At 35.9% G+C, this 26,601-nt stretch overlaps 3 protein-coding genes across 4 annotated transcripts; all 3 read left to right on the plus strand.

Annotated features, from left to right (window-relative positions):
* Positions 1-2,802: 2,802 nt before the first annotated feature.
* LOC110412631 (Protein phosphatase 2C family protein) lies at positions 2,803-5,023 on the plus strand. The gene is made up of 4 exons (XM_021423223.2): positions 2,803-3,434; positions 3,783-4,124; positions 4,238-4,417; positions 4,535-5,023. Exons 1-4 carry the CDS (start codon positions 2,925-2,927, stop codon positions 4,694-4,696), a joined length of 1,194 nt encoding a protein of 397 aa, XP_021278898.1. The 5' UTR covers positions 2,803-2,924; the 3' UTR covers positions 4,697-5,023.
* A 5,250-nt stretch (positions 5,024-10,273) lies between these two features.
* On the plus strand, positions 10,274-12,033 carry MAPKKK14 (mitogen-activated protein kinase kinase kinase 14). The gene has a single exon (XM_021423667.2). The coding sequence runs from the start codon at positions 10,534-10,536 to the stop codon at positions 12,016-12,018; it is 1,485 nt and encodes a 494-aa protein (XP_021279342.1). The 5' UTR covers positions 10,274-10,533; the 3' UTR covers positions 12,019-12,033.
* Positions 12,034-14,861: 2,828 nt separating this feature from the next.
* LOC110411877 (clathrin heavy chain 1-like) lies at positions 14,862-25,371 on the plus strand. Of its 2 annotated transcripts, XM_021422228.1 has the most exons (30): positions 14,862-15,048; positions 15,171-15,375; positions 15,517-15,605; positions 15,710-15,788; positions 15,907-16,034; positions 16,364-16,462; positions 16,546-16,654; positions 16,844-16,923; positions 17,007-17,234; positions 17,339-17,404; positions 17,766-17,882; positions 18,099-18,296; positions 18,566-18,682; positions 18,766-18,825; positions 18,971-19,057; positions 19,239-19,322; positions 19,407-19,541; positions 19,632-19,694; positions 19,775-19,879; positions 19,956-20,068; positions 20,210-20,462; positions 20,580-20,716; positions 20,799-21,077; positions 21,172-22,174; positions 22,473-22,958; positions 23,117-23,287; positions 23,405-23,590; positions 23,732-23,854; positions 23,963-24,073; positions 24,732-25,371. In XM_021422228.1, the coding sequence occupies exons 1-30, from the start codon at positions 15,004-15,006 to the stop codon at positions 24,897-24,899; spliced, it is 5,124 nt and encodes a 1,707-aa protein (XP_021277903.1). In that variant the 5' UTR covers positions 14,862-15,003; the 3' UTR covers positions 24,900-25,371. The 2 variants fall into 2 exon arrangements, with proteins under 2 accessions (XP_021277903.1, XP_089638946.1); XM_089782820.1 differs by having other exon boundaries at positions 19,239-19,541.
* The last annotated feature ends 1,230 nt before the right edge of the window (positions 25,372-26,601 follow it).

Here is a 26,601-nt window from a genome sequence, read left to right on the forward strand (position 1 = left end):
AACAAGTTTGTCAATAAATTTGCCATATCAATATTGATGTCACCAATAAATTGCTTCAATTTCAAAAATCAAAAGATTAAATTATTTCAATTATGACTATAAAGACTAAATTGATGAAACTATATAATTATGGAGACTATTAAAGTATTTTGACAAATTTATTTCTTATTATAAAGTATTTAGTATTTATATTATAATTTTAATTTATTTTTGGAATGTTGACAAATTAGTTTAGTGATTCTCCAATTGATATTGAAGCTATATCAGATGTAATGGGACTTTGTTTGCTACCTTCAATAAGAATATAAGTTAACCTTTCCCCAAGAAAAAAATATATCAAAATTAAAATCTTTGTTTTAAATATTAACGAAAATTGAATAGAATAAAAAAATCAAGAGAAAAAAGAAATTCAAATATTTTCGTTAGAAAAAGAAACTAAAGGGGTATTAAAAGGATGCAGTGGACACCGGACATTGAAATCGGACTTGAATGCGTCTAGAGCCCAACAGGCTCAAGCTGTAACTCAATTGGTTCAAATTGAAGCCTGAAAAAGCCCAAGCTGGACTTCAAAAATTTTGGGCCTAATTTGTAATGGGAGAGAGCCCAAAATTTTGTTTATTTGCGGCCCTTTGGGCCACAATTAATAAATAATTATTAAATAATATTTTATTTTCTCCCTTGGAAAAATTTTCTGGCCAGTTTATTCATTTGCAATAAAAGATTATTCTATTTATAAAAAAAAATTAAAAATAACAATATGATTTTATTATTTTGAATAATTTTCTTGCCAATTTATTTATTGTTAATAAAAGATTGTACTATTGTTTTTTAATATTAAACTTTAATGAAATACTCCTTAGTAGTAATGAAGAATTAGATCAAGTAAAGTATAGATAGAAGAACATTATTGACGTGGAAAGTTCAAATCAAATAGTGGAAAAGATCTGATCAACAGAAAGCATCAATGGAAGCATTATTGAACCCGTCCCTTAGTCAAGTCCTTGAATAGAAATAAGAAGAAGAAGAAGAAGAACAAAAACCATTCATTTTACTAGTATTTCTTTGTGCATGCTTTTCTTGACAGGGTTTCATTTCTAGAAGTCAACAGTCCCAAAAACAACCAAAATTAAAAAAAAATGATAAATTTCACTCATACCTCTTCTAATTTTAATTGATTTCAATTAGCCCCTTATGAAACATTATCTTACAATTAATATTTAACATTGCGAGGATAGTTTTTGTTTCTAAAGAGAGTTTAAGCTGTTGATTTTACATAATAAAATTATCAAAATATTTATAATTTTTAAATTATTTATTTATTTATCAATCTGCGAAAGTAATTCTATAATTTTTTTTACTAAATAAAATTATCAGTTTAATTTATTTATTAAAAGATTTTTATGGGAAAAATATAATTTTAGAGGGTTGAGATGACGTCAGTGATAATTCAACTGCACAACGGTCGTAAATGGGAATGCGTCTAGGCAACGGTAACTTCAAAGAAACTGCAAAGGTCGCGCGCTGGGTGTGGGATCCACGTGATTCTTCGCAGCTGAGGACTTTTTTTATTATTAATATTTATATATATATATATATATATAATTTTATAGCGACATTAATGATTTATTCGTCGCTGGAAGGGAAAACTAGAAGCCAGAAGAAAGCGGAGGGGAGGTTCGTCAGGCTCATCACTTCACTGGGTGCAGTCAATTACACTCTTTGTGCACTGTGCTGTTTTACACCTGTAACGTGTTTGACCTTGTATACTTGCATGGGATGGGCCACTCCTACTTTTATTTGGACGGCTGCTCGTTTCCAATTTGCCATCGCCTCCCTTTTCCTTTTATTCAATTCCTCTCTTACCCCCCTTTCATTTTATTCAATTCTTCTCTTAGATTTGGCATTATATTTTTATATTTTAATTATATTTCATAAATATAATAATTATATAAATAAATACAATACAATTAATATATTAAAATTATAAAAATATATATAAATGCATTTAATAAACTTACATAGCTAATATCTTAATAATGAAAAAATAATTTTGTGTATGATAGTGCAAGGATTTTAAGGATGGGTTAAATTCAAAAAGCTTTGATTTTGTATTTATTTATTGTCACTCAAAAGTTATCAAATTGACAAACTGAACTTTGTTTGATCGTAAAAGTTTAGTTATATAATATATCTTGTTAACTTAAACATAGTGTAATAATAAGAAACAAAGTAAATAGAGCAAAGTTTGAAGCATAATATAATATTTTGATATATTCTTTTATTGTATCTAAAAAAACCCTTAATTTTAATAATGACTGATATTATATATTCACATGATGTATGGCTTTAGTTACCCACATCATAGTGCTAACTGGTTAAAAAATTTCGTTTACATGAATTATAATGACTGCTAATTTTTCATTAAAATTAAGAATCAATTTAGATAAAGATTGATTAAAAATTTATTTTGATATGATAAAAAAATTAAGATAAAAAAGATAATAATTTAAGGGTTTGTTTACTATTTAAATCTTAATTGGAAGAAGAAACTTATTGGACTTGTTAAATCCTAATAGTATTCTTAACCACTAAACAATGGATAGATATTTTTTTTAAAAAAAGAACAGAATCCCAAATTTCCCTGCGTGATAATAGTAAGGGGCAACCATGACTTTCCACAAGAATAAAAAAAAGGAAGGAGTGCCCCAAAGTCAAGTCAGTGGTCAAAATCTCTAAATTAATAACCACTCCGCCATTAACACGCAAAGAGAAGACCTCCCTTAGCACCGTCGGCTTTATATATATATATTCCCCCTGTCTGACACGAAGAAAGAGAAATCAAACAAACAAGAACAAACCCAAAATTCGAACGTTGGAAAACAGCAAAGGAAAAGGATAAGGAGAAAAACTGATTAAACAACGCGATGTCGTGTTCGGTTGCCGTAAGTAACTCCCCGGTGTTTTCTCCGTCGTCGTCTCTGTTCTTTAACAAAACTTCGATCATCTCTCCCTCTCCGGACGCTTTGAATTTGACGTTGACTCACCTCAAACCGTCGTCGTCTCCAGCTTCTCCGTCTCCCTCTTCGCCTTCCTCGCCTTTCAGGCTCCGGCTTCAAAAACCGCCGCCTGGGTCTTTGTTATCTTCGTCTTCTTCTTCTGCTTCGACGTCATCGTCTTCCTCGGGTTCGGGTTCGACTGCAGGTCTGGGTCCGGGATCGGTGTCGACGATATTGAAGAGGAAGAGGCCGGCGAGGCTAGATATACCGGTGGCGACGACGGCGATGTGTTTTGGTGTTCCAACGACGCCGTGTGAGGTGCGGAGAGAGGTGGAGCGAGAAGGAGATGGATATACTGTTTATTGTAAACGAGGGAGGAGAGAGGCTATGGAGGATAGGTTCTCTGCTTCTGTTAAACTCCAAGGAGGTTCCAAACAGGTATTTTTATGGTTTCTGGATTCTTTTTTGGTTGAATTTAATGAATTTAGAATTTTAGAACTCGGAAATTTCGCATAAAAGTTCTGCCTTTGGATGGATATGTTAGAATTATAGCTAAGGAGCTGTCTTTTTACAGAGAGGAGTGGGTGGGGGTGGAGAATAGTTTCTTAAAAGGAAAAAGGAATAAATTTGTCATCTTTGTTATTTCTGCTTAATTAGTATTTATGTTCCATGAGTATAAGAAGATGTTGAAACAATTAAGTAGTGGAAAAGATAGATAATATCAGTTCGATTTTGGATGAATTTTAAGTTGGTGGGACTTATATGGTTTTATGTGATTAATTGCAGGCATTTTTTGGTGTTTTTGATGGACATGGAGGTGCTAAAGCTGCAGAGTTTGCAGCCCAGAAACTGGAGAAGAACATCATAGATGAATTTGCTAGAAGAAGAGACAACACTAAGGTAGAGGATGCTGTTAAAGAAGGTTACTTGAAAACAGATGCTGAGTTTCTTAAGGAAGATGTTACCGGTGGCACATGTTGTGTGACAGCTTTGATCCGTAATGGAAACCTTGTTGTGTCGAATGCTGGTGATTGTCGCGCTGTTATGAGCAGAGGTGGTGTCGCTGAAGCTCTCACATCTGATCACCGACCTTCAAGGGAGGATGAAAGGAACAGAATTGAGACTTTGGTAAGCAGTTTCTCAATAAATCAATGACCGTTGCCTTTGTTCACAATTTTCATTCATGATGTGAACTTGATCTGAGCTGTGACTGATGCATTCTGTGAAATTTGTTATTGCAGGGTGGCTATGTGGACTTATGCCATGGTGTTTGGAGAATTCAGGGTTGCTTGGCTGTCTCCAGAGGGATTGGAGATCAGCACCTTAAACAGTGGGTAATAGCTGAGCCAGAGACAAAGATTATTAGTATCAAACCTGACTGCGAGTTCTTAATATTAGCCTCTGATGGCTTATGGGATAAGGTAGGTTTTCGAAGTTGTTTTTCATTTGAAGTATTTCAAATCTTCACTTATCTTTTTACAATATATGGTTTTTCATATTAATCTAATTAGATTCTTTCTTCCTTTTCCCTTTTTCAGGTTAGTAATCAGGAAGCAGTTGACATAGCTCGTCCTTCATGCGTAGGCATCAATAAGCAAAATCCATTGTTCGCCTGTAAAAAGCTTGTTGACCTTTCAGTTTCACGAGGCTCATCTGATGATATTAGCGTGATTCTGATTCAGCTGGGGCGCTATATATGATTGTCTCATTTCTAAAAAGTAGGCAACCAATTAACTTGTAGGATTGACTCTACCCAGTAGTTTCCCAATCCGAGAGGACAAGAATCATTCATTTAGAGGTAGTTGTTGGAGGTGTTTCGAGACTCAGATGCGAGAGCAGTAGAGCAGGATTTAGTCTTTATTTGACCATTCTTCGTAGGAATTACGCACGGCTGAAGAAGAAGATCACAGAGAGACTCAGTTTGTAAACTTGTTTATATATTTGACATTCATTAACCTTTACAGTTGTACATCTGGATATTCTTTATAGAAACAATTTTCCAATAACATTCTTTTCAACTTTGCCTATTCATTTTTGTATATATTGTTTTGAACTGCCTTGTAGCTCACCATACAGATTGATCATTTCTATGAACTGTTCACGATTTATGCCCAAGAATGAATAAGAACTTGTGAAAACGGCAATGCCTTGTTCTGGCAAACTGAAGATTGTGGACCTGTGATTCTTGCAATCTCCTCTGTTTGCCCTTTCTATCTCACCTATGACGATGAGGAATTCGAGCAGTTCAGAGAGTTACAGGAATTTCTGAATGTTCAATTCATGGATAGGTTCTAACCATCTCAGCTCTTTCTGATATGGAGCAGAGACCATCATATCATTTCAAGCCTGGGGAATACGCATACTGAGATTGCACAGATTCTCTGGAGCTGTCGATGCTTTGTTCTTATGTTAGGTTGCAAGAACATTCTGTTCTTGCTCTGATATTTCTGGACCATAAGTCTCACATCGATTAGGAAAAATATGGATTCTTGTTTTATAAGCATGGATAGTAGCTAATGATTTCCTGATAAAATAATTTCTGAATCAATTCGGATTCAATTTTGATATAAAATAGACATGATGATTAGACCTACAACGAAAGCATTGCGAATTTGAGTGCGAGAGCATTACACATCTCAATAGATTAATTTTTTAGAAAAACAATTATAATCTTGTGATATATGCATATTGACTCAGACAATCATCAAAAGATTCAAACCAAATGTACCTTCAAAATTCTAGAACATGGTATGCTTTCAAAAAGATTAATCACTAACTATATTGAATCAACCCAAAGATACTCAACCATGAACTTGAACTTGACACCATCGTTGACCCAAAATACAACTTTGGAAATGGAAAATCATTTGATTTGTGGGGTTAAGGCTCTCGAGATAATGATGGTTGACCACATGGACGGTGTCAACCATCATCTTCTTCACCTTCTAGTAATGTTTTTGATGCGGTGGGTTCATGTTTTAGAACCGCAATCATGAAGAAGCCCGTACACATTGACCAAATCTTCGGTAAGAAAAAGAATAAAAAAATCCTGATGCCGGAAAGAATTGCACCACTTAACTCAGTTGGCATTGGAGAAAGAATCAAACCTTTCATGGTAGTGATCGGCTGTCTAATTAGGACCCCTTTTCCACAACAATTTGACCCACACAAAGTGGCACATGAAGAAAGACCAAAACGTTCTGCCGAATAGCTTTTGTTTTTATTATGCCACCACCATACCCATGTTCCTAGAAATACCGCAGTCTTTCTTCGAAAGAGCTACCTGGGAGGGGCAGGGGGAGGGGGAGGTTTGTTGGCTTGCATCGTGGATTCATGTTGTGTGTTTTAAGTGTTCAAAGTGCCTGTCTGTCTTATAACCAAAACACGTGCAATGTACATGACATGTTCCGCTGCATTTCTCTCCTTGTCTTTAAGCATGAAGCTCCTCTTTTCTTTTGGGCAGATAAGGAGGAATTTTAATCCATGTTCATGATGGAGCAAACAAACTACTAAAGATTTTGAAAATGAAAGGAATATATAATAAAATGAAAATTTAAATTTAATTTTTTAAATAAAAAAAAATTCAATTATTGAATTTCAATTCATTCTTCAATAATTATTAGATTTTGATACAATCATGAGATAAAATAACGTTCACATAAACATCAATAAACAACATAAATTATCCTATAATTTAATTTTTGATATAATCTCAAAGATTCGTACTTAATTCTTTAAATGATTCTTATTGTTAAATTTTATGACAATCACAAACTAAAAGCACACGTGAACATCAGTGAGTAGCATAAATTAATCGTTACTTTTAGAGACAAGAAATTTTAATCTTTTCATTGACCGAGTCAACAAAACAAGAATTTAAACTTTAACTCTTTGAAAAAAAGTGTTAAGGGTTGAATTTTGACTCATTCTCCGGTAACTAATCTTAAAGTTCAAATTGGAAACAATCACAATCTAGAAGTAGGCTCACATGAACATCAGTGAGCATCATAAATTAACCAAACCTCCCAGACCTAACTCCTAACTTTTTCTTGTTTTTAATTTAGAAAAGAAAAAGATAACATGATTCCAACCATTGCATGACAGAACTTACAGAAAGTTAGTGAGGCTGAAAGCAAGACATTGAAGGAAGTAGTAACTGGCGATCTAACTTGTTTTATTGGCTGTGCATGAATCTCAAGAAAAAGAGGCATCAAATTGGGGGGTGGTGGAATGAGGTTTGCATGTCACCCGCACGAAATTGGAATGGGGTTTGTTTTTTTTTTCTCACGCACGTTAGACTGTCGACCAGTCGGTTCATGTTTAGCTCCTTTGTCTTGCTGTCTTACGACAAACCTCGGCAGCCTCGGAACAAACCTTACTGTTTTTCTGCCTTCTCAACAAACTTAGTCGGCCATTAAGCAGGGCTATCTTTCAGGTTTCTTGTCAATTGAATTTGAAGTTAGGTGGCTCATTGCTAGCTAACAGTGTTCCTTGACGGAATTGATTCTCATCATTTTGTTTAGTAACCAAAACAAAAAAAAATGGAATAAGATGCAAAATTTATCCAAATGTTTCAAATTTATTCAAAAGTATCATTAATATATAATACGTATATATTATCACTTAATTATAAACTGTCACATTATAAATGTGTAATGGTAACTATTTTTGAAATTTTTTAAAATAATATTTTAAAAAATTATGAGTTTGATTCACCAATAATAAAGACGGATCGAAAATAATGATGGATGATAATCGTTATTTATTAGTGATTAATTTTTATTTTAAATTAAATTATTGAATTGATTTATGACTTTATATGATTATATCTTTTAATCACACTTTATGTAAAATTTTGAATTCATTATAAAATATAAATACTATATACTGCAAGCAGCCGTCTAGTGCAGTTTTCTATTTCACTTTATTACAATTGGGTAAAGTTAAATATATTAGTAAGCCAAAGACTTGGATTTGGTAAACAACTCAAATTTGGGGGTTTTTGGACTTGGGATAAGTACCACTTGCGCATAACAATATGGATAACGTCACAGCTTAGGGAAGAAAGAATGGGTGAGATTAAACATTTTATCCTTGGAGAAATGAAAATCCGAAACTCCCAAAGATAGATATGGATTCAATGAACAAGAGTCGTGGAGAAAGGAGCTCTCCATTGCATACACGACACCGACCGCATCAGCGCACCCCGCAAAATTCCCCCTAACCCCTGCTGACAATAATACTGAACCACAAAGGCTCTATTATTTGTGAGCCAAGTGGCTTTTCGAATAAAAGGTTTTCAGTTAGACCAAACTTTCAGTAAGCTTGGCAATCCGTACAGTTGGGTAATACTATATGTAATCATTGTATAACATGTTTAGGTACAATATCGATATTTATTCGAAAATACACTATCCTTCACTAATTAATAACTTAAACATAACATATTATATAAATTATTGCTATAACATGATTAGTTAAGTGAATTTAACTGTAGACACATTAAAACACGTAACCCGATAATTTATTTAAAAATATTTTAATTATTTGCTTTTAGAGCAAAGATGGATAATTGGGGGCTCCCCGGCCCCTTTCTTCCATTCTTTAGTTTTTGCCAATTGGAAGTTTACATGGACAACAATTTCTCTCTTTTTCCCCTTTCCCCCCTTTCCCTTTCAGTTAAGGGAAAAATTGTTCTAGCTTATCCAATTCAGCACCTTCCTTAACCGGATCACCCTTGCATGTGATGACAAGATGAAACTGTTAATTAACAAACACCGGGAGACAATGGGCACATACTGCAGCCCCACTTGATTTCGACAAATACATTCAAACGAATCGAAAAAACACCACCACCGCCACCACTACCATCACCTCCAATGACCATCACCACTTAATTTCACTCAACTCTGTAAATTTTGAACTGGAATTATCTGTTTAAAATGGTCTGAATCTGAACAATATTGGTCAAAATATTTAAAATTTATGAGAAAAGGAACCAAAGGGTATCTTTCTTTGGTCATAGAATCTTATCCTATATCCCACTTGACCCATAATTAAACCAATAGCTAAGGCCCAAAAATCCTCATCTACTTCCATTTTGGGGTTCCAAGGAAGTTTGTGACTGTCAAAATTTGGTACCCTTGAGTACATGGAAGGCTGTCCAAAACTTTCCCTGATCTTTCAAAAGATTCGAATGGATATTGGCTTTGAGAGACAAACAAATTTTACTGGTAAATCACATTCAACCAAACAAAAAAAGAGAGAGAGAAAAGATTTATTTATTGTAATGGAGGCTGGTCGTGCACGTCAACAGACTTCTAACTCAAAACTCTCTCTCTCTCTCACTTGGCAAAAGCCAGACAGAAGCATCGTGGGGGAAGAGATGGAGACAGCTGGGGGATCGATCCATCTCTTCTCACCCCTTTTGTTTTCTCTCTTAACGAATGGCCTCAAGTTTCTTTATTGCTGCGACGTGTACCTACCGCTGTCTGCCACCTAAGCTGAACCGTTTAGGCCCTACAATTTTATTTGGTTTCCAACAACGGTCTCCAACAGAAAACTCTGTCCCCACCGGCCACCGGACCTGCCTTTTGGCCACCAACTTTGCCACCTCAAAAAAATCTCCCATTTTTTTCCCCTACTTCACAACCACGTGTACTTATTTAGGTGGAGATGGCTACTAATACGATTCCGATTACAAAATACGTGGAAGAATAAAAGCTGAGATGAAGGTTTTTTTTTTAATAAAAATTTGATCTGAAAATGAGTAATGCGATAATACTGTTATATATCCAAATATGAACTTTATTAAAATCTATTTATTTATATTTTTTTCAAATTTGATTAAAAATTAATATTTAATATATGAATAATCAATATTAATGTTCGTTAGACATTTTAAGTTATAAAGAACATGAGTATCTGTTATAAAACTTGATTTAATAAAAGTAAAGAAATTAGTAGATAAGATGAATTTTTTTTTTAATTTCATTTTGAGTTAGGTTAATTTTTCAACTATTTTTTTAATAAAAGTAAAGAATACTTAGGACACGTTATAGAAGAGGTGTTTATTTGGGGCAAATACTCCATTGCGCTCACCAAAATGTTTTTGCTTTTCATGAATCGTGTAAGCTATTAGCATGGCAACCTCGTGTTACAGCAAAAGACACCAAACGCCCATCAACCAATCAATAGCGAGAACAAATCTTGCAAGTAAAAAACCCATCATCCCACACCATATCAATAACGGCTTGGATTAACTCCGCGTGGCCGTCAGATAAGGATAAAACCCAGAATCATCCTCCACTCTTTCCCGAAGTTCAGTTCCAAACTTATAAAAAAGAAAGAAAAACTCGTGACGTCATCATACCGTTTTCCGAATTATCCATTTATAAATTCCACGTAAAACTAAATATAATTAATAAAAATATTTAGCTTACACGTATTTAAATACCCGTTTGGGCCCTCAGAAAAAACACACGCCAAAAAGAAGCAGAGCGAGCGAAAACAGAGAGAAGTGTTTTGAGTTTCAGAGATGGAGAAACAGAGCGACACCCGGAAAATTTCTTGGACTAGAGGGAAATGTTTAGGCAAAGGGTCGTTTGGTACCGTGAGCTTGGCAGTCAAAGAATCGGACGGTGCCGTTTTTGCAGTGAAGTCCGTCGATTTAGCTACGTGTCTTCCGAGCCAATTGGAGTCTTTGGAGAACGAAGTTAGGATCCTCAGCTCGCTTTCCTCTCCTTACGTCGTCGGGTATCTCGGCGATGACGTGACGACGTCCTACCGGAATCTTCACATAGAGTTCTTGCCGGGTGGCACTGTCGTTGACGTAGCTAATTTTAAACGACGGTTGGCTGACGTGGACGAGAGGATTTTGCGGTGGCACACGCGGTGCTTAGTTTCGGGTTTGAAGTACGTGCACGATGAAGGCATTGTGCACTGTGATGTGAAAGGGAAGAATGTTTTGGTGGGCCCTGATCTCACCTCCGTAAAGCTCGCGGACTTCGGCTCGGCGATTGAGATGAAAAAGGCCAGCGTGGGCGACGGGTGTAGGTCCCCGATCACGCCACGTGGAAGCCCGCTCTGGATGGCTCCGGAGGTGATCCGCGGTGAGTATCAAGGACCGGAGAGTGATGTATGGTCCTTAGGCTGCACCGTCATCGAGATGGTCACCGGGAAGCCTGCTTGGGAGGATCGCGGTTTCAACTCCCTGAGGCAAATCGGATACTCGGAGGAATTACCCGAGTTACCGACTCAGTTATCTGAACTTGGTAAGGATTTCGTGGACAAGTGTTTGAGAAGGGATCCGAATCAACGTTGGAGCTGCGATCAGCTGCTGCAGCATCCATTTCTCGCATCAGCTTCAGCGCCGAACACGACTGGGGAATCATCTCCACGTTGCGTGCTCGATTTCGCCATCTCATCAGACTTCGAAGAGGACGAAAACACGGAGAATTTCGAAGTTTCAGCGAGGCAGAGGATCGGTAAATTAGCGACGGAAGCAGGGGTACTGCGGGAATCAGACGGATGGGTAGCGGTCAGGAGTTACGCGGGTGAATCAGTTGTGAATTGTGAGGAAGGCACAAGGACAGAATATCCGGGGTTGACTAGGACAGAGAAGGAAACAGAGGGGACAAGTTTGGAATTTTACCAATGTTTCGCTTGCACTAGTAGCATTGGCAACTCAACCGAGTGGCAGTATTGTAATAACGAGGAAGCGCTAGGGTCGCAAGGGTCAAGTAATTCACTACGGTGCGGTGCGTGGAGGTGTAGGAGGTGCTCGGCTGGTCCGAGCTGTCGGTGTGCGTCACAAGAGGTGGAGTTAGCGGTGGAGAAAGCAGAGTTGAGATTCTCCACATTTTGTAATTTATTACAATTATTCTCCTGTAAATCAAGAAAATTCAGATATATTTTATTGGCATTTTTTAAATATTACTCCTTTGTTACTATATTCTTTCCCCCTTTTTTCACCTTTCTTTCGCGGCCTCAAATTTATTTGCTCATGCGATTCCGACCATGAAAGGATTTGTCATAGGCCACTAAATGATGTTAGTGACGGCAATGGGCGCACCCATCTTCCTTTTTTTTTAAAACAATTTGAAGGGCGTGGGTGCCTTTAACTTACCGTCCAAGTTGGGTTCAATGCGGCGGACAAAAAAAGGCATGGCTTGAATTTTCTTCATCCTTCGTTTGGAAAGTTGCAAGACTCGACACTTTTGATTCAATCATGCGTTCATCCACTTAAACTAGAACCCATTATTATGTGTTTGGAGAGTCCATATCAACTTAATCCTAACACTACCATTTATTTTTTAGGACGTTTTTGATGAATTTAATTGATTCGATTTTAAAATTTAAAAAATTAGATTTATGAAACGTTCATAAAAAATAATCGAAACTAATTTTTTAACTGGTTATTAGAGTTTATATAAAGATATTTATATATTTTGAGATATTTTAATATTTATGTATATTAAGATATTTAAAAAAATATGTTATTAATAATCATTTTTTATACAATTCAAAATAATCGAATAGATTATTTCTCTTACTCAATTAATATTGAACTAAAAAAATCAATTTAAATTAATCAAAATAAATCGATTTCGATTGATTATTTTGATATAAATCGATTGATGCTCACCCTAAGCGAGTTGAGAAGATATTTAGGATAAGCAATGAGACGTAAAACATTTATGCACCAAAAGTGGAGTCAAAATCTTTTCTTCCTCTTGTCCCTTAGTATTAGCTATTAGGGTTCTGTATCATTGACGGCTTTCCTTGGTCATGAGAGGGCAAACGAAAAGATTGGACCAGTTCTCGATTGCACAACTTGATTTGGTGATAATCTCTCTATTCAATCGAGTGCACAAAACTCCATTAATTTAAGTGCACAATTTGCTAAGATATTATTTGCAATTTACATTATTCTTATCCTTTAAGATATGCTTGGTCTACAGGAAACAAATTCCCAAAAAAAAAAAGAAGAAGAAAATCAAGGAAATCGGGGAAAATGAAAGGAGACTGATTCCATGAGTCTTTGAACACTTTCTGGAAGTTTGGATGCTTCCTCAAACACCCTTTTCATTGTCTCTCATGGAAGATTATGGTTTGTCAACAAACGACATGGAAATTTTCCAAAGTATGAATGCCAACTCATCTCATCTGGATCATCGTACCATGTTTAGATTCCTTTCTTGGTTTTGGATTCTCATTGCCTTTGAAGCTTCCCACGAATTTCCCATGTTCCTTACATCGCTAATCTTTTACATGATTTATATATAATATTTATTATTAGGTACACATTTTATATTTTTATTTTAAATTAAATATTTTTTTATAATTAATAATTAATTAATATATAATATTAAAATAATATAGTGATATGTCAATGATAATATAAAATATAGATATAATTATATAAGATTTTTATTATTTACTTAATGTCACATGAAGATAAAATAACATATGATATTTTAATTAAAAAATAATTAATTATAATAAATTATTTAATTTAAAATAAAAATACACCCAAAATTTCAACGTGTTACCAAAACAAAGCATAGTCTCTAGAATTTGCGGCAAAGATAAGGGTACAACAATTTTCCTTACACGCATTTGGATGTGGGGAAAGAAACCACAGATGTATTTCCGTGTGAAGAAAATACTTCCATTTGTTGATATGGAAAAAGTCCGTGTGAGTTTAGGCTTCTAAGCTTAAAAAATAAAAAAAAAGGAAAACGCGGAATGACACGTGGGTAGTGTGTATGAACATAAGAACTAGTGAAGGATCTTAATGTACGAAAATATTATCAGGAATTGGATTAGTTGATGACTGAGTATCTTTTTTCACATTTACATTGCAAAGTTTTTCAATTTAAATCATTATTGTTTGGAATTTGTGAAACAAATTTAACTTGACCTTAACTTAGTTGAGTTCTAGATCGATTCATATTATTTTATTTATTTTAAATATTAATTTTAATTTTTTGTTATGAAAGTTTTTTTCGTATACATACTCTTTAACATTTTACGAATGATTATGAAAATGCACAAAATATTCAATTTAAATATAAAAATTAATGGTGGTGGGATATCAAGAAAAATTTAAATTAAAGGTCTATTGTATGGGATTTTTAAATAAAATTGAAATTATTTTATCGAGTTATTTATGAGTTTAAGTATTAATTATTTTGAATCTTTTTTTTTTTGTGAAGTAAATACGAAGAGGTACGAGATAAAGCAAAGATTTGGACACTGAACCTTCTCTTAAAAAAGATACTATTTGTTAGGTTAAATATGAGTTTAGCTTGTTTAAGTAAGTTCATGAGTTGTGGTTCAGTAATGAGTTCAGCTTGTTTAAGTAAGTTCATGAGTTGTGGTTCAGTAATGAGTTTAGCTTGTTTAAGTAAGTTCATGAGTTGTGGTTCAGTATAATACAAGCTTTACATATATTACGTAAAAAAATGTAATAGATAAAAGTATATAATGTTGTTATTGACAAGCTTTAAAACAATCTAAATCCAACATTTAACTCAAGAGTATATATATATATATATATATATATATATATATATATATATAAAACATATTTAAAAAATTGAGTTCGGATATCTAATTTTGTAAATTAAAAATAAAAAAAATGTTGTTAAACCCAAACAAATTGATTTGGGCCTAATGAATAGAGATTCATTAATTATAGGGCCGCCTTTACAGGTTCTAGACGCATCGGTTTCAGGGGAGCCTTTTTTTTTACGAGCCCATGTTCGAGATTCTGACTATTGAATGTTTTCCTAAGCCCAAAGTGCTAAGTTTGTCCAGCAAGGTACAAGCCTGCTAATTTTTACAAATCAAAAATAGCTCGTCGACGGGAAGGGAGGGCCCTTGGGTTCTTCTTCGTTTTAGTTCTAGATCTACACTCTTTCCCTCTTTTGATTTCATTTCTCAGATTTTCCTCCACTGATCGGAGTTTCGAATCTCGAGAACGCTAATCTAAGCCGCAGCCATGGCTGCTGCCAACGCTCCCATCTCCATGAAAGAAACCTTGACGGTAAACACCAGAAACGAAACTTGTTCGCTCACTCTCTTTCAATTCGTTCTTTTTTTGATCTGCTGCATTTTGTTTCATTTTCCAGATCTAATTTTTATTTTTTTAAAAAAATTTCGTTGCAGTTGCCGAGCATCGGCATAAATCCGCAGTTCATAAGCTTCACGCATGTGACTATGGAGTCGGATAAGTATATTTGCGTTAGGGAAACGGCGCCGCAAAACAGCGTTGTTATAATCGACATGAGCATGCCTATGCAGCCTCTCAGGCGTCCGATAACAGCTGATTCCGCTCTGATGAATCCGAACACTAGAATTCTCGCTTTGAAAGGTACATTTAATCAGCCTCTTAATTAGTGATTTTTTTTCTGCTCTTTTACTGAATCTCACTCGTTATTTGTCGTGAGTTCTTATTAGCGGTTAAATTTTAGTTGAATATCTGATAATTTGGTTGTGACGTTATAATATGAAGCTCAACTACCGGGAACAACTCAGGATCATTTACAGATATTTAACATTGAAATGAAAGCGAAAGTGAAATCATATCAGATGCCTGAGCAGGTCATTGTTTTTCTTTTTGGAACCTTATTGTTTTGTTTTGATAGGCTCTTGATTTTAATTCATTGCGTTGGTTCTAACTATTTGCTGTTTTCCGCTGTGGATAGGTTGTGTTTTGGAAGTGGATTTCTCCACAGAAGCTTGCCCTGGTCACACAAACTGCCGCATATCATTGGTCAATCGAAGGCGAGTTATCTTTGCGTTTCTAAATATGCATTTTTTCTTGACGTTAGTATTATTCTTATCATTTGAGTCTCTAATAACTTTGTGTTCTTCTTTTCCTACTGTTGCATCTCACATGCAGGTGAATCTGAGCCTGTGAAGATGTTTGAGCGAACTGCTAATCTTTCAAATAATCAAATCATTAACTATAAATGTGATTCCAATGAGAAGTGGTTAGTCTTGATCGGGATTGCCCCTGGTTCGTCTGAGGTATGCACGGCCGTATTTTTTTATCTCTTATTAAATTTGGTCATATTGATTAGATTAGAGTGTTTTCCGTTTTTTAACATCAATGATACTGGATTTTGAAATCTAGTGAAGTTGTGAAGTACCTGCCTTGCTAAGCCTACTGAATTCTGTTGGCTTGTGTATTGCATAATTTTTTATTGGTGAATGTAGGAAGAAACAGATTCATTTGATATGCAGTATTTCTTTCTTTTCTTTGCCCGTATAATGATAAATGATTTTCATGCCACGTGTGATGTGTTATTTGTGATCATTGCCCTTTTTTTTTTTCTAATTTCAAAATCTTGTTGCAGAGGCCACAATTGGTCAAAGGTAATATGCAGCTTTTCTCTGTGGATCAGCAGCGTAGTCAAGCTCTTGAAGCACATGCTGCATCATTTGCTACATTTAAAGTGTGGTTCTGCCCTCGAAATTTATTCTCTGACATCTTCTTTAGTACAAATCTGTATTGCTTTATATTTCAACTTTTAAACAGGTACCTGGAAATGAAAATCCTTCAACTCTTATTTCTTTCGCCACAAAGACATTCAATGCTGGACAAATAACGTCAAAGTTACATGTCATTGAACTCGGTGCTCAGCCAGGTAACATTTTTTTCCACTGGCATCTTCTTTATTGTATAAGCAGATGCATAACACATGCACTTGTAGAATTTCCTTGTTTAGCTTATTTTAATTATTGCATGGTTGGATGCATACATTTCATAAGTGTTATGCTATTCCATGGTTCTTTTGCTGAATTTTTTGGGTATTGATCATGGAATTTCTCATCAGGCAAACCTTCATTCACAAAGAAACAAGCAGATTTATTCTTTCCTCCAGATTTTGCTGATGACTTTCCTGTGTCAATGCAGGTTGATTTGAGCTTCTATTGATCATTCTTTTATATTTCAATTATTTTACTAAGATGAAAGGGCTAACTATTTTTTTCTGGCAGATATCTCAGAGGTATGGTCTAATATATGTGATCACAAAGCAAGGACTTCTTTTTGTATATGACCTGGAGACAGCTACTGCAGTTTACAGAAATCGGATCAGTCCAGATCCTATTTTTCTGACAACAGAGGCTTCATCCATTGGTGGCTTTTACGCTATAAACAGACGAGGCCAGGTTCTGCTTGCGACTGTAAATGAAGCTACAATTATACCGTTTATTAGTGGTCAGGTATGAGAATCACATATTTGTAGCCATGAAAATAATTTTTTCTTTTTGGTTACATATGAACTGTTTTGTAGTTGTTGGTTAAATTGTTTTTTGGTGTTTTGCAGTTGAACAATCTTGAACTTGCTGTAAATCTTGCCAAAAGGGGGAATCTTCCTGGTGCTGAAAATCTGGTAACTAAATGTTGGTTTTGGCTTTTAATTTGCACCCTCAGTCTTGGCAGCTTAACACTGAATTTTAACCCAGCATCAATGCTTATCTTTGAGATAATTTTTTATTGTGTCAACCTGTATTCCAGCATATCAGGTGGCTAAGGTAACAGCTGGTTGCTTTAAAGGAAAATTTGAATAGAATAGTTCAATAGTGGCTTTTTTATTCTACATCTACCTTATGTTACCTTTGGTTTTTAGATGATATGTTCTTGTGTTTGTGACTTATTTTCAACCTAATTTAACAATCATTTTCTTGCTACCTGTTTGTGCATACCATGTATCTTTACCATCATTTGAAGGTTTTGGCGATCTTTGTGCTCAGGTGGTGCAGCGGTTCCAGGAATTGTTTTCACAGACAAAGTACAAAGAGGCTGCCGAACTTGCTGCTGAATCACCTCAGGGAATTCTCCGTACTCCAGACACTGTTGCCAAATTCCAGGTATGTATTTATGTATTAAGTTCTGCACTTTGGTGCAGTTGTTCTACTTTACTCGGTGTTGTTAGTTCTTGTTCTCTCAGTTGAGGAAATCCTTGGCAGTTTTCCATTTCAATATTCATGCAGAGCTCTCCTTGCAAAAGTTCAAATATTTTTGTTCTTATTTGAAAGCTTGGATGGTGAAGGTCCTATTGTGCTTATATCATTCACATGCTGCAGAGTGTTCCTGTTCAAGCTGGGCAAACTCCTCCATTATTGCAGTATTTTGGAACCTTGTTGACTAGAGGAAAACTCAATGCTTTTGAGTCATTGGAATTATCACGCCTTGTTGTAAACCAGAATAAAAAGAATCTTCTAGAGAATTGGTTGGCAGAGGACAAGCTTGATTGCAGTGAGGAGCTTGGAGATCTTGTTAAGGTTTTATTTTAAAGCTCATTTTGATCTTATTCTGATGCTTTGATTTTTCCACTGGTCTATGTAAGATGTTTCTTCCTTGGTAAACTTATGTTATTATCAGATAGGTCTTGAGAGATTGCTTAGTCAACTTTTTGAGGATTTTTTTTACATTAATTAGGGCGGTGCTGGGTCAGTGCACATCAGCGCATGGTTGGACAATGTCTATTTTAAGTCTTTTGGCCTTGCATCTATTTAGGTGTCTATTTCTTTTGTTGTTTGTTTTTTTGTAGACAGTAGATAATGATCTTGCGCTGAAAATATACATCAAAGCAAGAGCAACTCCTAAAGTTGTTGCGGCTTTTGCTGAGAGGAGGGAATTTGACAAGATTCTAATTTACTCAAAGCAGGTATGTACTTTGCAATTCTACAAACAATCATTATTATGTAAAAGTGTCTTCCATTTGTAATTGTGTTGCTGACATTGATACAGGTTGGATACACTCCTGATTATTTATTCCTTCTGCAAACAATTTTGAGGACAGATCCACAGGTATGCCGATTCATTTACATTTACAATTATTGGAAATGTTGTGTTTTTATGCTCTTATGTTTCAGATCTTATATGGTTGACCTTATGTACTATTGAAAACAGTTAACTTGATGCTTGCTAACTTTTTTAACTTTATCGATTGCAGGGTGCTGTTAATTTTGCTTTGATGATGTCTCAAATGGAGGGTGGTTGCCCAGTTGATTATAACACAATAACAGATCTATTTCTTCAGGTTTGATTGGTCTTGCTTATTTTTGTGAGTGTGGGTTTGGATGTGTTTTAGAGCTAACACTATCATGAAAATAATTAAGGTTATTGAATAGAGTGAAATACAGGCTTCACGTACCCTGTTTTCATTCCAGCATCCTTAATTTCTTAGAAGGAAAATTGAAACATATATCGTTAAATTTCAGAGGAACTTGATTCGTGAGGCAACTGCTTTTTTGTTGGATGTGCTAAAGCCAAATTTACCGGAACATGGGTACCTTCAAACAAAGGTGAGCTTTCTTCTCTCTCTCTCTTGCTGTAATTTTTATGGTTATCTCGGATGTCTTTACCATATCATGATCTACTCTATTCAGGTTTTGGAAATCAATCTAGTGACCTTTCCAAATGTTGCTGATGCAATATTAGCAAATGGTATGTTTAGTCATTATGATCGTCCACGTATTGGCCAACTCTGTGAAAAAGCTGGTCTGTACATACGAGCTCTTCAGGTAAAATACCTTCCCAATCATGTGCCTAGCATCTTGTTCAGATGGTTGATTATTTTTTTTTGACTATGAAGAAACTTATTTTTTGTGCAGCATTATACGGAGTTGCCTGATATCAAACGTGTCATTGTGAATACACATGCCATCGAGCCCCAGGTTTTACTGCAAAAATGCTCAATATGTTGTTCATAAGAAAATTTTCTATCTTACTAATTCTTCAACATGGTACTTTTCAGGCCCTTGTTGAGTTCTTTGGAACCCTTTCCAGAGAATGGGCTCTTGAGTGTATGAAAGATCTTCTAATGGTCAATCTTAGGGCAAATCTTCAGATTATTGTACAGGTAAAGCATTAGTTTGTTATGGCAGTCATCAGTAATGTTGTTCCTTGGGTGATGTTTATGGATGCTTTGTTTGCAGACTGCAAAGGAATACTGTGACCAGCTTGGTGTTGATGCATGTATAAAACTCTTTGAGCAGTTCAAGTCCTATGAAGGATTATACTTTTTCTTGGGTTCATACTTGAGCTCCAGGTTTCTTCTTCTTTTCTTTTTTCGTTTTTTTAAAAAGTGGTCTTCTTTTTCTTTTTAAATATTTATAGAAAAGAAGATATGATTTTAGCGTTATATATCTACTTTGTGTTAATTTTCCAATTCTTTTTTGTCTTGGGATAGTGAGGATCCGGATATCCACTTCAAATACATTGAAGCGGCAGCAAAAACTGGACAAATAAAGGAAGTAGAACGTGTGACTCGTGAATCAAACTTTTATGATGCTGAAAAGACCAAGAATTTTCTGATGGAAGCTAAGCTTCCAGATGCACGTCCCTTGATTAATGTTTGTGATCGTTTTGGTTTTGTTCCGGATCTCACTCATTATCTATATACAAACAACATGCTCCGATATATTGAGGGTTATGTTCAAAAGGTAAAGTTACTTTTGGTTTCAAAAGCATTGGCAAAATGAATGCCAGCTTATTCATCCTACTGGCCAGGTTAATTTAAGTAGGACTCTTGGGTTATAGTTTTTCATTTCTTGCTATAGGTAAATCCAGGGAATGCTCCATTAGTCGTTGGGCAGCTGTTAGATGATGAATGCCCTGAGGATTTCATTAAGGGTCTTATTCTTTCAGTTCGTTCTCTTCTTCCAGTAGAGCCCCTTGTGGATGAATGTGAGAAGAGGTATGTTTCTGACCTGCTGTGTCGGGGTCCCTTACATCATATTTCTTATCTGTCTTATCCTCATTTGGATTTTTGTTTACAGGAATCGTCTCCGGTTGCTGACTCAGTTTTTAGAGCATCTAGTGAGTGAGGGTAGTCAAGATGTGCATGTTCATAATGCTTTGGGTAAAATTATCATAGAGAGCAATAACAACCCAGAGCATTTTCTCACTACCAACCCGTATTATGATTCACGTGTCGTGGGTAAATATTGTGAAAAACGAGATCCAACACTTGCTGTTGTTGCTTACCGTAGAGGACAGTGTGATGATGAACTGGTCAATGTCACAAACAAGAACTCCTTATTCAAGTTGCAAGCTAGGTATGGACACTGTCATTCTTATTAACTTGTAATCATGAATCCTGATGCTTTTATTTCATAAATCAGCTTTAGTGACCTAATACTTTTCTTTCAGATATGTGGTGGAGAGGATGGACGCAGACCTTTGGGAGAAAGTTCTTAATCCTGATAATGAGTATAGAAGACAGCTTATTGATCAGGTTGTGTCAACTGCTTTGCCTGAAAGCAAGAGTCCGGAGCAAGTCTCAGCAGCTGTTAAAGCATTTATGACTGCTGATCTCCCACATGAACTGATTGAGCTTCTTGAGAAGATAGTGCTGCAAAATTCTGCCTTCAGTGGAAACTTCAATTTGCAAAATCTGCTGATATTGACAGCTATCAAAGCGGATCCATCAAGAGTTATGGATTACATTAATAGATTGGACAACTTTGATGGACCTGCAGTTGGAGAGGTAGCTGTGGAAGCTCAATTGTATGAAGAAGCATTTGCCATTTTCAAGAAGTTTAATTTGAATGTTCAGGCTGTAAATGTGTTGTTGGATAACCTTAATAGTATTGATCGAGCTGTGGAGTTTGCATTCCGTGTCGAAGAAGATGCTGTCTGGAGTCAAGTGGCTAAGGCACAACTTCGTGTAGGGGATGTGAGTGAAGCTATTGAGTCATTTATTCGTGCTGATGATGCTACTCAGTTCTTAGATGTCATAAAGGCTGCTGAGGATGCAAATGTATACCAAGACCTGGTAAGGTACCTACTAATGGTTCGGCAAAAAACCAAGGAACCCAAAGTGGACAGTGAACTTATCTATGCTTATGCCAAGATTGGTGGGCTGGGTGAGATAGAAGAGTTCATTCTCATGCCAAATGTTGCTAATCTGCAAAATGTGGGAGATCGCTTGTATGATGAAGCCCTTTATGAGGCAGCGAAAATCATATTTGCATTTATTTCTAACTGGGCTAAGCTGGCCATCACACTTGTTAAGCTACAACAGTTTCAAGGTGCTGTTGATGCTGCTCGGAAAGCCAACAGTTCAAAAACATGGAAGGAGGTTTGCTTCGCTTGTGTTGATGCTGAAGAGTTCCGCTTGGCTCAGATATGTGGCCTCAATATCATCATACAGGTGGCTTTCTTGCTCTCTATCTTTATTTACTTGCTTGTTATTCTGCTTGGGACAGACAAGCATTACAAAATTACCTGTTAGTCTGTTCTCAGGCAGTTTATGAGTAATCAAAGTTTGATAATTAGGTAAACTATGGCATGAATTTACATCTCATCAGTTTATTGGCTATGCTTTTTTGTATGATATAGTGTTCTTTTTATATTGTTGATTGGTTCGAAACAAAGTCATATGTGGTTTTTGTTTGTAATAATTACATCTGTGGTTCTTGTTTTAATTGCATTAAGTCTTTCTTTTCTAGGTTGATGACTTAGAGGAGGTTAGCGAGTACTATCAGAACCGGGGATGCTTCAGTGAGCTCATATCTCTAATGGAAAGTGGACTAGGTTTGGAACGTGCACATATGGGCATCTTTACTGAATTGGGAGTTCTGTATGCAAGATACCGTCCAGAGAAGCTTATGGAGCACATAAAACTTTTCTCAACTCGTCTAAACATTCCAAAGCTTATTCGAGCTTGTGATGAACAGCAGCACTGGAAGGAACTAACTTATCTATATGTTCAGTATGATGAGTTTGACAATGCAGCTACCACTATAATGAACCACTCTCCAGAAGCATGGGATCACATGCAATTTAAAGATATTATAGTCAAAGTTGCAAATGTTGAACTCTATTACAAGGCTGTGCATTTTTACTTGGAAGAACATCCTGATCTTATCAATGATGTTCTTAATGTGCTTGCCCTTCGTGTTGACCATGCACGTGTTGTGGATATAATGAGGAAGGTATGTGCATCTCCTAGGATGTGATAGGGGTTGCCTTGTGCCCAATCTCTGCTTTTCTTGCTGATCTGTTATCCACTTCTCTTCTTTTTAGAGAAAGATAATGATATGGAAAGAGTTCTGCCTATTATAACTTATCTGCGCATGCAATTCATTTTCAGGCTGGTCACTTGCGTCTTGTTAAGCCATACATGGTTGCAGTTCAGAGCAACAATGTGGCTGCTGTTAATGAAGCTCTGAATGAGATGTATGTAGAGGAGGAGGACTATGACAGGCTTCGTGAATCTATAGATCTCCATGATAACTTTGATCAGATAGGCCTTGCACAGAAGGTGAGAAGTTCGACATTTAGTTGTTTTCTGTGTTGTTATTAACTCTTTTGTTCTTTAGTTGTTTGAAACTACGAAGAGTTAAGTTGTTTTACAAGTGAGAATGGTTTGTATGCGTAGATTGAGAAGCATGAACTACTTGAAATGAGGCGTGTTGCCGCTTATATATATAAGAAGGCAGGGAGATGGAAGCAGTCTATTGCCTTGTCAAAGAAGGACAATCATTACAGAGATGCCATGGAAACATGTTCACAGTCTGGTGATCGGGAACTTGCAGAGGAATTGCTCGTCTATTTCATTGAGCAGGTAATTTTTCTATTGTTTTGTTTTATGTGGGCAGGTGCTAGATAAATCTACTTTCTCACTCTTGTGCCTTTTATCTCATATAGGATATCACTAAATTTGGGGTTCACTCACTAATCCACATTTTCTTATTGTCTATTGTAGGGAAAGAAAGAGTGTTTTGCAGCATGCCTCTTCGTTTGTTATGATGTAATCAGGCCAGATGTTGCTGTCGAGCTTGCCTGGATAAATAATATGATTGATTTTGCCTTCCCATATCTCTTGCAGGTAGTTTTCCCCCTTGCTATTTGTTCTCAATTGTTAGTTAAAATTTTGAAGTGCATATCCTCAAACTTTTTGTTTGGTTCTTTTCTTGGCTTTTTCTCCCCTATAAAGTTTATACGGGAGTACACAGGCAAAGTGGATGAACTCATGAAGGGTAAAATCGAAGCTATGAATGAGGTGAAGGCCAAGGAGAAGGAGGAGAAAGACGTGGTTGCTCAGCAGGTACATATATATGCAAAATCTCTTTGCTGTTTTGCCTACCATATTACTTGGTGGGAGAAAGAGGGGGTTGGAGTGGCAGGTTCTGTCCTTGTGGAACAGTTTTAGTTTTTCATGTTATGAAGTAGGAGATTTTCAAAGAACTGAGCAACTCTTGGGTGCTTATAGGTCTCTCTGCTCACTTCTATTGGCGATCAATAAGTAATTAACGATTATCGTTATCATTTGCTTGCTCACACAGAAGCTATCTGTCTTTTAGAATTTCATTAAAACCTTGAATATAGGACCTTGGGAAGAAAACCACCTAACTGTTGGGTTCTTGAAAGGTGAATATGAGGCAATGCTTTCAGAAAAGGAAAAATTAGGTTTTCATCCGTTATCACTGCAAATGGGCAAGAAACTCTTGTTATTTTTCTTCATCTAAAGAAGTTCTTGAATCAGATTATTTTGATTGATCAAATGCTGTTAGAGACAGAATGAGCTGTCTGTACTGTATTCTAATATGCTTCAGATGCACTTATTTTCTAGAAGGCAGGCGATTAAACTGCCAATACTATATGATTTCTCTCTTCTATTGTAATTTTTACTAGACCCTTGAGGTGCCTCTAGTGGATGCTAATTCTTTCTGAAGAACTAAGTTCCTTGTTTTTTCCACCTGCAGAATATGTATGCTCAGTTGCTGCCTCTTGCTTTACCTGCACCTCCGATGCCTGGAATGGGTGTTGGAGGGATGGGTGGAAGTTTTGCTCCACCACCACCACCTCCAATGAGTGGGATGGGGATGCCTCCAATGGCACCCTATGGCATGCCACCAATGGGTTCCTATTGATCTCTGATTAAACAAGGATAGGTAAGCAAGAAATATGTCAACTTCTACAAGGTTGAATCGAATGTCTAATTTTCCATGATATCATGTTTACGTTTGAAGGTGAATTTGATCTTTTTCATGGTTGTGAAATATTGAGGTAGTAGCCTTGCTTTCTTTGGTAATGCATCTGCTATCGGGTTGTGGTTATTTCTGCCCAACAGATGCAGCTTTACACTGTAGTCAAGGACCTTAGCAACTAGGGTTTTGACAAAAGTTAATGCAGCTTAGTGATGACTGATTGAATTCGGTGCAAACCTTGCCAAGTCTGCCATATGTATAGGTTATTCTAGCACAATCATATACATTTTTCTGTTCTCGTAATTTCTCGGATATGTAGTTGCTTCGTTTTAGGAATCCAAAATTTTGTACTGGCTAGTCTTTCTTCCCCCAGTGTATAACAGAGTATTCTTCATAGTTCAAATTCCACACTCTCTCTCTCTCTCTCTCACTTGTTGCAGATAAGTTTTATTAATCTTTATCCTTGGCTGGACTCCTCAATTCTTATTTTGAATTCATTGAGACTCTGCTTTGTTTGGTTGATATGCCTTCTGAATTTTGTACTTTCTTTTTCACTTGCTCAACCTCTAATTTAAAGTTGGAGAAATGAAATTCTGATTGAGAGGTGATGTAGAGTTGGCAACAATCTCTCTGCCTCTGTGAATATGTATGCCAAATGATAACAAGGAAAATTCTGGATCTCAACTAGTCAAGTTAGCTTCTGATTGTATGTAGAGATCACCAGTTTGATCCTTCGCTCAATCTCTAGTCCTCAAAGGAGGAGATTAAAGCCGTTGAGTTGAAGTCACACCTCGAGGTCAAATGGTATCAAGTAATTGATACTGTTTTCGTCCTCTCAACGGCATCTAAATTTTTATTGTGCACTCATGTCTTGTATATATGGTACTTAAATAACAAAATCCATCGCCGTCTTGATATTAATATAGTAATAGTGGAGATTTTATTTACAATGTTTATGGAAAATTAGCATGTAAAATTCTGTAGGATGAAAAAATTGATATTATTAAACTAAAATAAATCGAAATCTACTCAGAAAACGAAGGAATTTTTGTAATAAAAAGTTTTACGTTCGGTTTCAATGTCCACCATGAGCGGAATTTCCTATCATTGTTTCGCCACTTATCCTGGTCTCCCAAATGTAAGACTGTAAGTAGCTGTTACAATGCAAGAGTGCAGCAAAGAGATGACTAAGGTGTCTTTACTATTTATTTTTTATCTCAAGTGTCAAGGCTATTATGGATAAATGATGGCCGTCCATTTGATCAGAACAACTTTTCTTGGCTGCAAATCTTTTCGTCGTGAACAATATTTGAGCTTTTATCTTGTCACCCTTAAGTATAAGTTATGTGTCAGCATGACCTTTTAGTCTCCACTCTAGCCTTGTTGGTTGCATGTGGTAACCATTACTTGATCTTAAATCTATAAAAGTTACACCATATCCTAATAGCTTAAGCTTTTAGGACTAGTGATAATCAAAATGGATTCAAAATGACTCAACATGATTAGTCACTGCATAGTTGTGTAAGGAGCCCTTTGACACTTGCACAACATAATCACATTACAAAGAATGTAATTGATGACGACATAATATTACGATATTAAAATATAAAATAAATACATAATTATAGAGAAATACATACAATGT

This window comes from Theobroma umbraticum, unplaced genomic scaffold, assembly GCF_002168275.2.
Source record: "Theobroma umbraticum cultivar Fairchild unplaced genomic scaffold, ASM216827v3 scaffold_95.0, whole genome shotgun sequence".
Lineage (NCBI taxonomy): Eukaryota > Viridiplantae > Streptophyta > Magnoliopsida > Malvales > Malvaceae > Theobroma > Theobroma umbraticum.

Excerpts from the sequence above, each read along its gene's own strand:
- MAPKKK14 (XM_021423667.2), top strand. The coding sequence starts at position 10,534 with ATGGAGAAACAGAGCGACACCCGGAAAATTTCTTGGACTAGAGGGAAA.
- LOC110412631 (XM_021423223.2), top strand. The coding sequence starts at position 2,925 with ATGTCGTGTTCGGTTGCCGTAAGTAACTCCCCGGTGTTTTCTCCGTCG. Across the intron at positions 3,435-3,782 it reads TCCAAGGAGGTTCCAAACAG|GCATTTTTTGGTGTTTTTGA; the intron begins GTATTTTTATGG and ends GATTAATTGCAG. Across the intron at positions 4,125-4,237 it reads GGAACAGAATTGAGACTTTG|GGTGGCTATGTGGACTTATG; the intron begins GTAAGCAGTTTC and ends TTGTTATTGCAG.
- LOC110411877 (XM_089782820.1), top strand. The coding sequence starts at position 15,004 with ATGGCTGCTGCCAACGCTCCCATCTCCATGAAAGAAACCTTGACG. Across the intron at positions 20,069-20,209 it reads GGTTCATACTTGAGCTCCAG|TGAGGATCCGGATATCCACT; the intron begins GTTTCTTCTTCT and ends GTCTTGGGATAG. Across the intron at positions 24,074-24,731 it reads AAGACGTGGTTGCTCAGCAG|AATATGTATGCTCAGTTGCT; the intron begins GTACATATATAT and ends TTCCACCTGCAG.